The sequence below is a fragment of the Pseudozyma flocculosa genome (assembly GCF_000417875.1).
Source record: "Pseudozyma flocculosa PF-1 unplaced genomic scaffold scaffold00009, whole genome shotgun sequence".
Taxonomy (NCBI): domain Eukaryota; kingdom Fungi; phylum Basidiomycota; class Ustilaginomycetes; order Ustilaginales; family Ustilaginaceae; genus Pseudozyma; species Pseudozyma flocculosa.
The window spans coordinates 160582-171894 of record NW_006920877.1 but is presented as its reverse complement, the minus strand read 5'-3'; the positions used below and the strand labels follow the sequence as shown (position 1 = coordinate 171894).

The 11313-nt window shown below is 66.6% G+C and overlaps 4 protein-coding genes across 4 annotated transcripts in view; 2 read left to right on the top strand and 2 right to left on the bottom strand.

The window, feature by feature from the left end:
* Positions 1-1810, top strand: part of PFL1_03026 (uncharacterized protein) — a gene marked incomplete at both ends in the record, with an annotated part of 5447 nt that extends 3637 nt beyond the window's left edge. Inside the window, 2 exons of the mRNA XM_007880543.1 lie at positions 105-1297; positions 1423-1810. Of these exons, the coding sequence (XP_007878734.1) occupies positions 105-1297; positions 1423-1810 (1581 nt within the window). The remainder of the gene's footprint in view (positions 1-104; positions 1298-1422) is intronic.
* Positions 1811-2841: 1031 nt separating this feature from the next.
* Positions 2842-3480, bottom strand: PFL1_03025 (uncharacterized protein; the record flags this gene model as incomplete). Its single annotated transcript, XM_007880542.1, has 4 exons — positions 2842-2873; positions 3004-3052; positions 3181-3384; positions 3478-3480. 4 exons carry the CDS (start codon positions 3478-3480, stop codon positions 2842-2844), a joined length of 288 nt encoding a protein of 95 aa, XP_007878733.1.
* Positions 3481-4066: 586 nt separating this feature from the next.
* Positions 4067-8470, bottom strand: PFL1_03024 (uncharacterized protein; the record flags this gene model as incomplete). Its single annotated transcript, XM_007880541.1, has 1 exon — positions 4067-8470. One exon carries the CDS (start codon positions 8468-8470, stop codon positions 4067-4069), a length of 4404 nt encoding a protein of 1467 aa, XP_007878732.1.
* Positions 8471-9705: 1235 nt separating this feature from the next.
* PFL1_03023 (uncharacterized protein) lies at positions 9706-11304 on the top strand (the record flags this gene model as incomplete). Its single annotated transcript, XM_007880540.1, has 1 exon — positions 9706-11304. The coding sequence occupies one exon, from the start codon at positions 9706-9708 to the stop codon at positions 11302-11304; it is 1599 nt and encodes a 532-aa protein (XP_007878731.1).
* Positions 11305-11313: the final 9 nt, after the last annotated feature.

Below are 11313 nucleotides of genomic sequence, written 5' to 3'. Positions count from 1 at the left end.
CCCCTTCCGCCTTGGCCGCTCGCCGCCTGGGCGAGGAGGGCGCCGGCACCGCGACGGACCTCCGGCTCAGCGACCCGCCCTCGCCGCCGATCCTGGCCAAGCAGCGCTCGATTGCCGAGATCACCGAAGGCGAGCTCACCGCCAGCGGATCCACGTACCGCGACAGCGTCGACGACGACGCCGACGAGTTCTTCGACGCCGTCGAGACCGGCCAGCTGCCGGGCCTCAAGATCGAGGAGCCGCTGGCCGTCGAGCGACAGCACAGCCTCACCGAGGGCTGGCCGGAGCATTTTGACGCCGGCCGCGTGCAGGAAGACCCGATCATGCCCTACCTCCACCTCCGCTCCGAGATGCCGATCGGCAAGGATGACCGCCCCTCGGTCTCGCTCTGGGCCATCCTCAAGAACAACATCGGCAAGGACCTGACCAAGATCTCGTTTCCCGTCAGCTTCAACGAGCCGACGTCGATGCTGCAGAGGATGGCCGAGGACATGGAGTTTTCCGAGTGCCTCGACGCGGCGGCGATGCAGGAGGACAGCACCAAGCGTATCGCGTTTGTGGCGGCGTTTGCCATGAGCAACTACTCGAGCACCATCGGGCGGATCGCCAAGCCCTTCAACCCGCTGCTGGGCGAGACGTTCGAGTACGCTCGTCTCGACAAGAAGTTTCGCTACGTCAGCGAGCAGGTCAGCCACCACCCGCCGATCTCGGCGTGCTTCGCCGAGTCGCCGTCGTGGGAGTACAAGGGCTGCGTCGATGCCAAGTCCAAGTTCCTCGGGCGCACGTTTGAGATCCGGCCAACGGGCGTGGCCCACGTTAACCTCAAGGTGCCGCGCGCCTGGGTCGACAGCGAGCGCGAGCTGCTGCAGCCCAAGGGCGCCAAGCCCGACGCGGACCTCGTCGTCGAGCACTACTCGTGGAACAAGGTGACGACGTCGGTCAGCGGCTTCATCGTCGGGTCGCCCACCATCGACCACTTCGGCGACATGGAGGTGACCAACCACGCCACCGGCGACAAGTGCATCCTCACCTTCAAGCCGCGCGGCTGGCGGGGCAAGGACGCTTTCGAGATCCGCGGTTCAGTCTACGACAAGCACGGCAACCTGGCGTGGGACATTGCCGGCCGCTGGAACAGCCAGCTCGTGGCTCGCAAGGTGGGCGCCGGTTCGGGCGACCTCCACCCGGACCAGCAGGTCTCGGCGCCGCACGACGAGATTGCTACCGCCCAGCCCACAGCCGAGTACTTGCTGCTGTGGCGCAACAGCGTCAAGCCTGCCACGCCCTTCAACCTGACCCCGTGAGTGGTGGCAAGACGCGATCCCTAGCGGCAGTCGTGGCCGATCGAGCTGATCAGAGTTGCTTCCTCGCCTTGCCTGCCTGCCTGCGTGCCTGCCCTTTCCCGCCGACTAACCCCATCGACAGCTTCGCCATCACGCTCAACTCGTGCCCACCGGATCTGCGCCCGTGGCTGGCGCCCACCGACTGCCGGCTGCGCCCGGACCTGTCGGCGTTTGAGCAGGGCAAGTTTGATCAGGCCAACGAGCTCAAGCAGAACCTGGAAAACTTCCAGCGCGAGACGCGCAAGAAGCGCGAGACGGGCGAGCTGCCGCCGCACAAGCCGCGCTGGTTCACCAAGACGGTCGATGGCGACACCAACGACACGCTCTGGCAGCCGCTGCCGGGCACAACGGGCACCGAGCCTACGGCCTACTGGGCCGAGCGGCTCGACGTGGGCCGCAAGAAGCGCAGCGGAGAGCAGGCCGACTGGCAAGACGTCTACCACATCTTTGGCGACTTTGAGGTGCGCTAGCGAACGGCAAGCGCCATGCATGGCAGCGAAGCGGGCTGCGGCACGTCGTTGTTGGACGCTTCTGTCCCGCGCTCGATGTTGTCGCGCAACCCGACACCCTGCTCGTCGTCCTCTCGAACCTATACCGGTGCAAGCCCGCGGGCCACTCAACCCTCCTTCTTTCAATATGGCTCTGACCAACTATACCAAGCGCTTGGCTCCACCCTCGTCCCTTTTTGATGCCTAGCAAAGCTTCCCGACTTTTTCTTTTCTTGCCTGGCTACCGTCGTCGTTCCTGTTCCCCTGTACATAGATAGAGACGATTCGACTGCATACTACGCTCTCTTTCCCGCCCTGGCTGTCGTCGGGGGTCAAGCAGCGCTTCGCCCCGCGCTCGAGGTCGGTGGTGGCCGTGTTCGGCGCTCGCCTCTGCTGCTGCCTGGCGCCAGAAATAGTCGCTTGTACCAAAGACATGGAATGAGTTCAGACCATAGTAAATGCCTTTGTATACGCAACACTCTGGCATGCTGACATGAAATGGCCGGTTGGCCCAATTGGTAAGGCGTCTGACTACGATGTAGCACACACGCCTTGTGCTCCGCTGTTGTATCATCAGGAGATTCTGGGTTCGAGCCCCAGGCTGGTCATCTCTTTTTGCGTCCTGTCCTGGTTGGACCTTGAGGGCAGACTTTTTCCGCCATTTAAAAGCAGGTTTGGACTGGACGCCAGCCAGGTTCTGGGTTCGAGCCCCAATGCTGGTCTGGTCGTGTTTCGTTTTGCGCGGGGGCGACCGTCAGCTATGATGAGCGAGCAGGGAGGGAAACGCATGGATCTTTTTTGAAGACCACGCCGGGCGGTCTGAGAGGTATAGTACAAGTGTACGGCAATGATGGTGCAGGCGCAGGGGCGGGGCGGTGCGGCGCGGTAGGCGATCCAGAGCCAGACGAGATGTGCGGCCTCGGGGCATGTTCGGCGGGACGGAGGGATGTCGTGGGCTAGCGAGCGCTTTGCACGCTTTGCAGGGCAGGTTTGAGGGGGAATTAGGCCGGTGGTCAGAGGAAGAGTCTCAGCAGTTCAAAGAAGACTGGAGGCGCGGGGCGACGAGGGCGAAAGAGGGTAGTGTTTCAGTGTCTTGGATCCTTGAGGACCGGCTCGGGAAAGGGACGGACGAGCGCTCGACGTCGAAGGAAGGAAGGAAGAAAGGGGGCACTCACCACCGCCAATGACGACAAAGCAGATGAGGTAGAGCGTGGTACTCGACACCTGTATCACCCATCATAAGGGTGCAAAGGCATCATATCAGTCACCTCTCCTCGCATCTCACGTATCACCCGAACTCGACCCATCGTGCGGGGAGCGGTGGAGGGGGGGGGGGGGGGGGTTGGACGTACGGCAGGTTTCTTGGAGACACGTTCCGAGACGGGCGGCTTGACGATGCCCCTTCCCTTTTCGAGGCCGGCGCGGCGGCGGCGGACGGGTTCGCCATTCTCGTCGGTCTCGACGAGGTCGGCGGCGCGCACCCGCGCCTTGCCGGCGTTGGAGCGCGTCTTTTCGAGAAACTGGTTGTTTTTCGCGTTGATGTGCTTCGCTCCCGGCTGTCGTGCGTCGTCGCAGAGGTGAAAGAGAAGGAATGGAGGTGAGTGAAGAGGAGGACCAGAGAGGGAGGGAGGGAGGGAGGTGGGACGTACCATCTTGAACTGGACCGTGCGTTTGACGTGGGGCGAAAGGAAGAGAGCGTTGGTCCGGGGACAGAGGGATGCGAAACGAAGGCGGAACCAGCGAGGAGGGTCAAGGTGACAGCGAGGTCGAGGTGGTGGTGGTGGTCGAGGAAGAAGCTGCGAGACAAGACGGCGCGAAGCCAACCACGCCGCACGTACGGACGGGATTGCCCCCGCAGCGCCGGCGACCCCCCGCCAACCCGCCGGGCGAGAGTGCCAGCTCACTGGGTCCAACCAACCCTTCTCGACCCTGACTGGGCGCCTGGCTGGCTGGCAAGCCACGCCCCCCGCTCACCCTCGCGCGTCGCCCGTCTTCCGAGAAAAAGGCAAAGTGCGGGGTAACTGACCGGCGGTTCTTGGCTCGCCCCTCACTCCTCGTCCCCAGCACAGCACGGCCACAGCGCCAAGTCCCCAAGCCACAGCAGGCGCTACTAGGGCAATCACAACAGCATGCATGTCGGTTTGCAGAGGGAGAGAAAGGCATTAGTGCACGAATCATACAGATGTCTGGCGCGGGCGGTCGTACGCGTCGAGGTTGGAAAAGTGCGGCGCGGCATCATCATCGCCGTCCATAGTCATCGCGTGCCCCGCGGCGGTAGCCAGCGGGCTCCTCGTCATCCTCGTCGTCCTCGCCGTCGTCGCCACGGTCATCGGCCTCGGCGCCAGGGTCGCTGCCGCACCGGCCCCTGCGACCTAGGCGTTGCTGGGCGAGCGAGGGCTGGCCGCTCCGCATCGCGTTCATCGCCGCCCCAAAGCCGACGGCGTGCGTCACGCTCGACGGCGCAGAGGGGCTCGTGAGCCCGTGACGCCAGAGGCTGCGCGAGCCTCGACCGCGTGTGCCGGCTCCGACCTCGTTTCCAAAGTTGCGCGCCATCTCGGCGTCGGCCCGCCGGCGCTCGAGCTCCCTGGCCCGATGTCGCTCCCGCTCCCCGCGCTCCCAGTCCATAGTCGTCGCGATCCCGCCGCCACCGCCGGCACCGACTCCACCACCACCAGCGCCGCCAAGGAATGCCGTCGCATGAGACGACGGGCTGCTGCGGCTTGTACCGCTCCGCGTCCTCGTAACTTGGAAGCCACCCGTACCTGTACCCGTACCGGTGCCCGTGCCCGTACCCGTGCCAGTACCAACGCCCGCCCCGGTCGTCGCCTTGGGCCGATGAGGGTGAATGCCGGCGATGCCGGCGACGGGCTGCTGTTGGTCGGGCACGGACACGCCGTAGTCGTCGTCAAAGAGGTCGCCCAGCGGCATCTCCATCCGGCCGGCCGCTTCGTCGTCCATCGGATCGTAGCTGTTCCGGCTCGCGCCGTACTCGAGCGAATGTCCCGATCCGGCCGTCTGCAGCGCCTCGCCGCCAGCCAGCTGGCCTCGCCGGGTGCCGTCGCCGCCCATCACGCCGAGGTGACCAGGTCGCCCGCCAGCGCCCTGATCGCGAAGCAGCCCAAGAGCTCCCCCGGACCGCAGCAGGCCTGTCTCGTCGTCGAAACTGCCATCAAACCCGCCATCAAACCCAGAAGCATTGGCCGCCGTCCTCAGGCCTCGCACCTGTCCGGTCCCGATCGGTGCGGCAGCCGCATCGCGAGCAGGACGGCCGGACCGGAACGCCGAGATGGCGTCCGCCGCATCGCCGACGATGGGTGAAGACGCGCCGCCGCGGTAGGCCGTCACTGCCCGCGATGGCGCCACGCGCGACTCGTTCGCCGAGGCTGGCCGGTCAAACGCCCCGCGCAGGCTCGGACGTACCCGTCCGCTCGGAGAAGCCGTGGCAGAGCCCAACTGCGACGAGACGCGATCGTCGCTCGGCGAGGCTTGCGCTAGAGCACCAGAGGTCGTGCGGTGGCGTTCCATGCCGCCCGCTGCGCCGCCGGTCGAGGGCCCGAGGTTGACCGACTGGACCATGCGGCTGAGCATCTCGTCGACCTGGCTGCGCGAGAGCGGGTTGGTCCCTCGAATCGACGCGTAGACGCCGGCCTTGCCATGCCCGCTCCGCGCCCCGAGGCTCGAGCTGCTCGAGCTCGCAGCGTTGCGGGTCTGCAGCTCGCGACTCCGGTCGATGCCTCCTTCCACGGGGCTGGGCGAGTCCTTGTCACGATCGCGCTCGTTGCCGGGCGTCGCGGCACCGGAGCTCGACGCTTCTGGCCGATCCCGAGGTTCACCGGCCCGTGCCGCGCTCGTCCTCAGCACCGGCTTGGAGTCAATCAGCCGCATCAGGTCGTCGAGGTCGCCCTCGTGGCTTCCAGGACTGGGTGTCAGGGCGCCGGTCGGGGTGACGCCCGCAGCGGGCGACGAGCGGAAGCGGATCGAGGTCGAGGTGCTGCCGCTGGTGGCGTCGTCGTTGCTCGTCGAGCCGCGAACAAAGTTGCTGTACAGCTGTCGCTGCTCCATGCGCGCTGCCCAGCTCCGACCGTACTGCGATCCAAGGCTGCCAGCACCGCTGCTAGGCAGGCTGGCCGGCTCAGCACCCGTCGTCGAAGAGCCCATCGCTCCAGGATCGGCCGTTCCTCCGAGACTGCTGCCGTACACGGACCGTTGATCCCGAGCGGCTTGTCGATAGCCAAAGTTGGTGCTGTAGCGCTTGATCATCTGCGGCCGGGCGCCCGAGCTGCTCGAGGCGAGGTTCGAGCTGGACCCGGAATCACCCGCCCCGATGGACCGCCTCGACATGGAGCCGCGTAGGCTGAGGCTCGACGGCGAGCTGACGTGCGCCAGCGAGCTCGATGGGCTCGGCGCGTAGGTCTGGAACACGCTGCGCAGGCTCGGCACTGCTCCGCCGACCATCTGGCAACGCATTGCCGGGCTCGACGACAGCCTCGAGCCCGTCTGCGAGGCCATCGAGGCCGACGAACTTCCCGTCTGCACCCTCTGATGCATCGAGATCTGCTGCACGAGCGGCGACGGAGACGACGGGCTGAAGGACCCGGCCCGAGGATGCGGGCTGCTGACGGGAATGGGCCCGCTCGTGACGCGGCCCAGGGATGTCCTCAGGCTGTTCGAGTGCGCTGCCGCGGTGCCGCCGGTAGAGACGGGCACCGATGCTGGGGCAGATGATCCCGTGACCGATGAGGTGGGGCTGTCTCTGCCGCTGGACGTGGAGCTGATGGAGCGTAGCCTCCGCTCGCTGGTGCTTGGGCGCCGTGGCTGTCCCATGGCGAGGAAGGCGGGCTCGACGCTGAGCGCCGCAGCCAGTGCCGGGCTCGATGGCGTTGCGCCGGCCAGGCCAGAAGAGCCGAGATTGGAGACGTTGGACGTGATCGAGCCAGTCCTGCGCAGGCTCGAGAGACCGGCCACTGGGCGACCTGGCGCGCTGGTGCTAAAGACGCTGGTGCCGGTGGCCGGCGAACGCGACAGCAACTGCTCGCTCGAGACCGCAGCGCTCGTTGCAGCCTGACTCGGGATCGTCGTCGGCGGGCCCATGGATCCTGGAGGGTGATTGGGGCCGAGTGCGGCTGCCGACGCCTTGCCCGCCGACAGGCCCCCGATACGCGGCTGCGCCGTGGCCGAGGACAGCGATTGGGGACGCGACAGACTAGCGACGCCATTTCGGCCGCCGCCGCTGCTGCCGTTGCCGCTCGTCGAAGCTTGCGCGACGCCAGGCTGCGCAGCGTACGGAGCCTCGGCGGCTAGGACGGCGGCAGGCTGCAGCGGAGATGCCGAGGCAGGCGATCGGCCTGAGCCGACGTCAGAGTGAACCGCAGAGCCTGAGCTGGCACGCCGCTCGTAGTCGCTCGAGAGGCTGGGCCGCACGCCCGAGGCGCCCGATTCGGTCCGCTTGCGCACCGCCTCGACCGTCGGCCTGAAAAAGTCTTCGTCCATCTCAATCTGCATCTCTCGGATGCTCTCTAGGCTCTTGGCGTCGTGCACCGAGAAGTCGGCGAGCCGCCGAAACGTGATCGAGGTGTGCAGGGCGCCGAGCGGGGTGACGATGGGCGCGAAACGCCGAACCGTCGTTCCTCCGGTCTGCTTGGCCTGCCCTGGCAGGGGTGCCTCTTGGCCCGCTGCATCCACTTCAGCTTGGAGCAGGCGGTCGATGCCGACAACGCCGTCTTCGCCGCCGTCACCCGCCTCCTCGGCCATGCTGAGGCGGCATCCGATCTTGAGCTCGTGATCCAGCTCGCCGACGTCGTCGTCGATGGCGAGCTCGGGACTCGGGTCCGAACTGGCGTCGCGTCTGGCCTTTCTGCCCGAAATCGCCTCGGCTCTCCGTTTGGCGTTCTCGATGCGACCGCACAGCCGGCCGACGGGCAGCGCGTTGACTAGCGTGTACAGGCCGCGGAAATGGGCAATGGAGCGCTTGTAGAGCGTGGGCAGCTCCGGTACCTGTTCGGGTGTGCCAGGCACAAACTCGAGCTTCCACCTCTCGAGGACCACGAGCCGCGTGGTGCGCTTCGCCGTCGGACGCTCCGGATCGTCGGCCGATGTCTTGGCGCTGTGCAGGCCGTCGATGGGGAGGCGGTCCTCCCATGCGGGCGGCGATGCGGCCTCGACGTTGCCAAGAAAGTGAGGCGCACGGCGGGTGCCCGATTTGGCCCAGAGCTGCACGACGTGGCCATCCGAGACGCCGGACAGGTCGAGGACGATGTCAATGACGAGCGGGGGCACGCTATCGGATGCGCGGCCCGCGGGCGAGGCTGGCGCGTCACCATCGAGTGGCAGCATCGACGAAATGGATCGCCAGAGGCGGATCTCTTCCTTGAAGAGGTCGAGCTCGGGGATCTGGAGGGCGAACCATTTTGTGAGCCTGGCCTGGAGCTGGGAGTGGTCCGGGTGCGCGGCGGCGGCGCGGTAGGTGAGCAGCCTGGACTGGATGACTATGTTTGCGGTGGTGGAGTAGAAGTGGTAGAGGACGCCGTCGAGCTTTGCGAGGTGCTGCTGGCGCAGCTGGTGGGCGGATGGGGGCTGGGGTGTTTGAGTCGCATGGTTGAGGGTGGTGCTGGCGTTGGAGTGGGAAGAGGCTGCGGATTGCATCCGCGTGAGTGCACGACCGAACCCCGAGGGCTGCGCAGCGCGACGGGGCGGGAGCGGGGACGGGGCTGGTGTGTCAAGATTGCTGACGGGGTTGGCCTGAGCTGGGCAGTCGAGGTACGGGCTAGTAGGCGGCGGCGGTGCTGATAACTAGCAAGGGCTGTGGCGGAGGTCGGTGTGGATGCGCTCGAGATAAGGCGTGCCAAAGGAGCGCTGCGGTGGGTAGATGGCAGATGTGTCGCGAGCAGCGGAGGGGATTGGGAAAGCGAGTCTGGGAGTCGGGACGATGTTGTGCGATGGGACTCGATGCGATGCGATGCAATATGAAGACGAGGGGGGCGTCGAGAGGTCTACTACAAGCAGGCAGGGATAGCACAGGGGCAACAGGCGACAGGCTGGGCTGAGGTGAGCAGGGGCGGGGCCGATAGGGGGTGGGGATGGTGGCAGCGCAGTGGTGAGACTGGCGGGGGGTCGGGCGAGGGTGTTGTTGATGGTGGTGCTGGAGGCGGTGACGGTATTGGAGACCAGTCGAGGACAAAAGGTGGGCCCGATAAGGAGATTGTGGCTTGGTATGGGGCGAGGGCCGTGTAGCATGAGGGAGGACAAGCACGAGCACGAGCGCGAGCCCAGGTTGCGCGAGCCCAGGTTGGGCGAGCAGCCCAGGCTCAGGTCACGCCAGGGTCCCCCTCCTCTGCCCAGCCTGAGGCCCCTCCTCGTATCGTCTAGCCCAACTTTGACTTGGCGCGGGGGGAGCGCACAGGCTAGGCAGCGCAGCATCTCGGCCCGTCGGGCTATGCCTGGGCTGCCACGCCACGCCACGCCAGCCAGCCGGCAGGGTTGCATGTGGAGAATGCAGGCCAGGGCTAGGTGGGCCCCCGTCTCCCGCCTTTGGGCGGATTCAATCTGCCCGGCTCCGAAGTGCGGGCGGCAGGGTTAGCCTGGCCTAGCCTGACCCAAGCAGCCCAGCCAGCCAGCCGGCCAGCCCGCGTGCGCATGCGTGAGCCCCACGCAAGTCTGGACGCTCGCCAAAAACGACGGGGCCCGCAACCGGCAAAGCGACTCCATCTGAAAGCCGGCCTCGCCTCGCCTCGCCTCGCCTGGCCCCCGCTCGTCTGCCTCGCACCCTCGGTGTCCCTCGGCATCCTCTCTTTTCCTCGCTCGCTCCCTTGCCCGCTCGCCGCCATCAGCCACCACCCATCCCTCTCCACCAGCTCAACTCCATCCTCGCCCGTCGCGCCATGTCGCTCCTCAAGCAGTACGACCATTTTCTCCTCACCAATGCCTCGCAGATCACTGGAGTCGAGAGCACCCTGCGCTCCATCACCTACTTTCTCCCCGGCCGCTTCAAGGACGCCGAACTCGCGGGAGAGGCAATCTACTCGGCGCTAAACCTCCTCGGCCTCTACCACGACTCGATCCTCGTCCGCGCTCTCTCCCAGCAGCACACCGCCGCACCCGGCACATTGCCATCCTCGTCATCATCTCCCTCCTCTGCCTCGTCCTCGCCCTCCTCCTTCTCCCTGTCGGAGCACGCCAGGTATACCCAGCACTTTTCGCGCACGTCGACCCCCTACAACCTCGTCGCCCGCGCCCTCGTCATAATCGGCTACCTCGAGCTTCTCGTCGAAATGGCCGCACGCAGGAAGCTGTCCAAGCGGCGCGCCTGGGACGTCGTCGCCACCATCGAGGCAACCAAGGCCGCGCTCCGCCTCTCCCTCATCCACATGACCGGCGACCGCATGTCCATACAACCGCCCATCCCCGAGCGCGAAGTGGACCCCGCGACCCTCGAAGAGGAGCGCACAAAGCGCATCGCCACGCTCGCCACCTCGCTCGACAAGGCAGCAGCAGCAGCAGCAGCGGAAAAGAACTCGTCCGCGGCATCACCGCCCACCGCCTCCTCGTCTGCGGCACCCAGCGGATACTGGAAGGGCATCAGGACCGGCTACCTCCGACCCACGCTCGCATCGCTCCGACCAGGGTCGCTGGCAGGCCAGCAAGACGACGCCGCCCAAGGAGAAAAGGGAAAGGGTCCACACAACCCCGCCCCTCCCCACCTGCGCGCCCTCGGCATGGCGGGGCACAACTCGGGCTCGGATTCGGACGACACCCTGGTGGCCCAGGGGACAGCCAGCATGTCGTCGTCCAGGACGCTTCCCCCTCACCAGTCGTCCACTGGCAGCGGCGCCCTCAAGCATGGGCCGCCCTCGCCGCCCGCGCCGCTCGAGCCGTGGACCGAAAAGCAGATCAACGACTACCTCCTCTCGCGCGTCGTCAGCGTCAACGACGTGCGCCGGCCCGAGGACCTCGTGCGGCCCCTCAGGAACCGGCTGGCCAAGGCGGCAGAGACGCTCTGGGTGCTGCGGCCGCTGCTCTACGTCCTCGCCATCCGCCGGTGGGGTCGAAGGCACACTGCGCCGTTCCTCCTCTCGTTCTGCCTCGAGTACATTGCCAGGGCGATGCGCAAGCGCGCCCTCTCATCGTCGACGGCGTCGGGCAACGGCTCCGCCGCCTCGCTCCTGGGCAACCCGCTTGTCGCGGCCATGATGGGCGGCAACCCCATGCTGGGCCTGCTTTCGGCCTTCCTCGGCGGCGACAGCGCGGCGGCAAAGGAAAAGCGGCCCATCTCCTCGGTCGAGGAAATGGAGTGGAGCAAACGCGACCGCAGCTTCTGGTGGTACCTGCTGCGCGGACCCGTGTGGTACGGCTGGACTCGACCCAAGCTGTCGAGCCTCGTGGCGCGCACCGAGAACCGCGCCCTCATCGGCATGGTCGGCGGAATCGTTGGCGACTACCTGCCCCTCGTCGACGAGTACTACTTCTACTCGGCCACCTAAGGGGGGTTC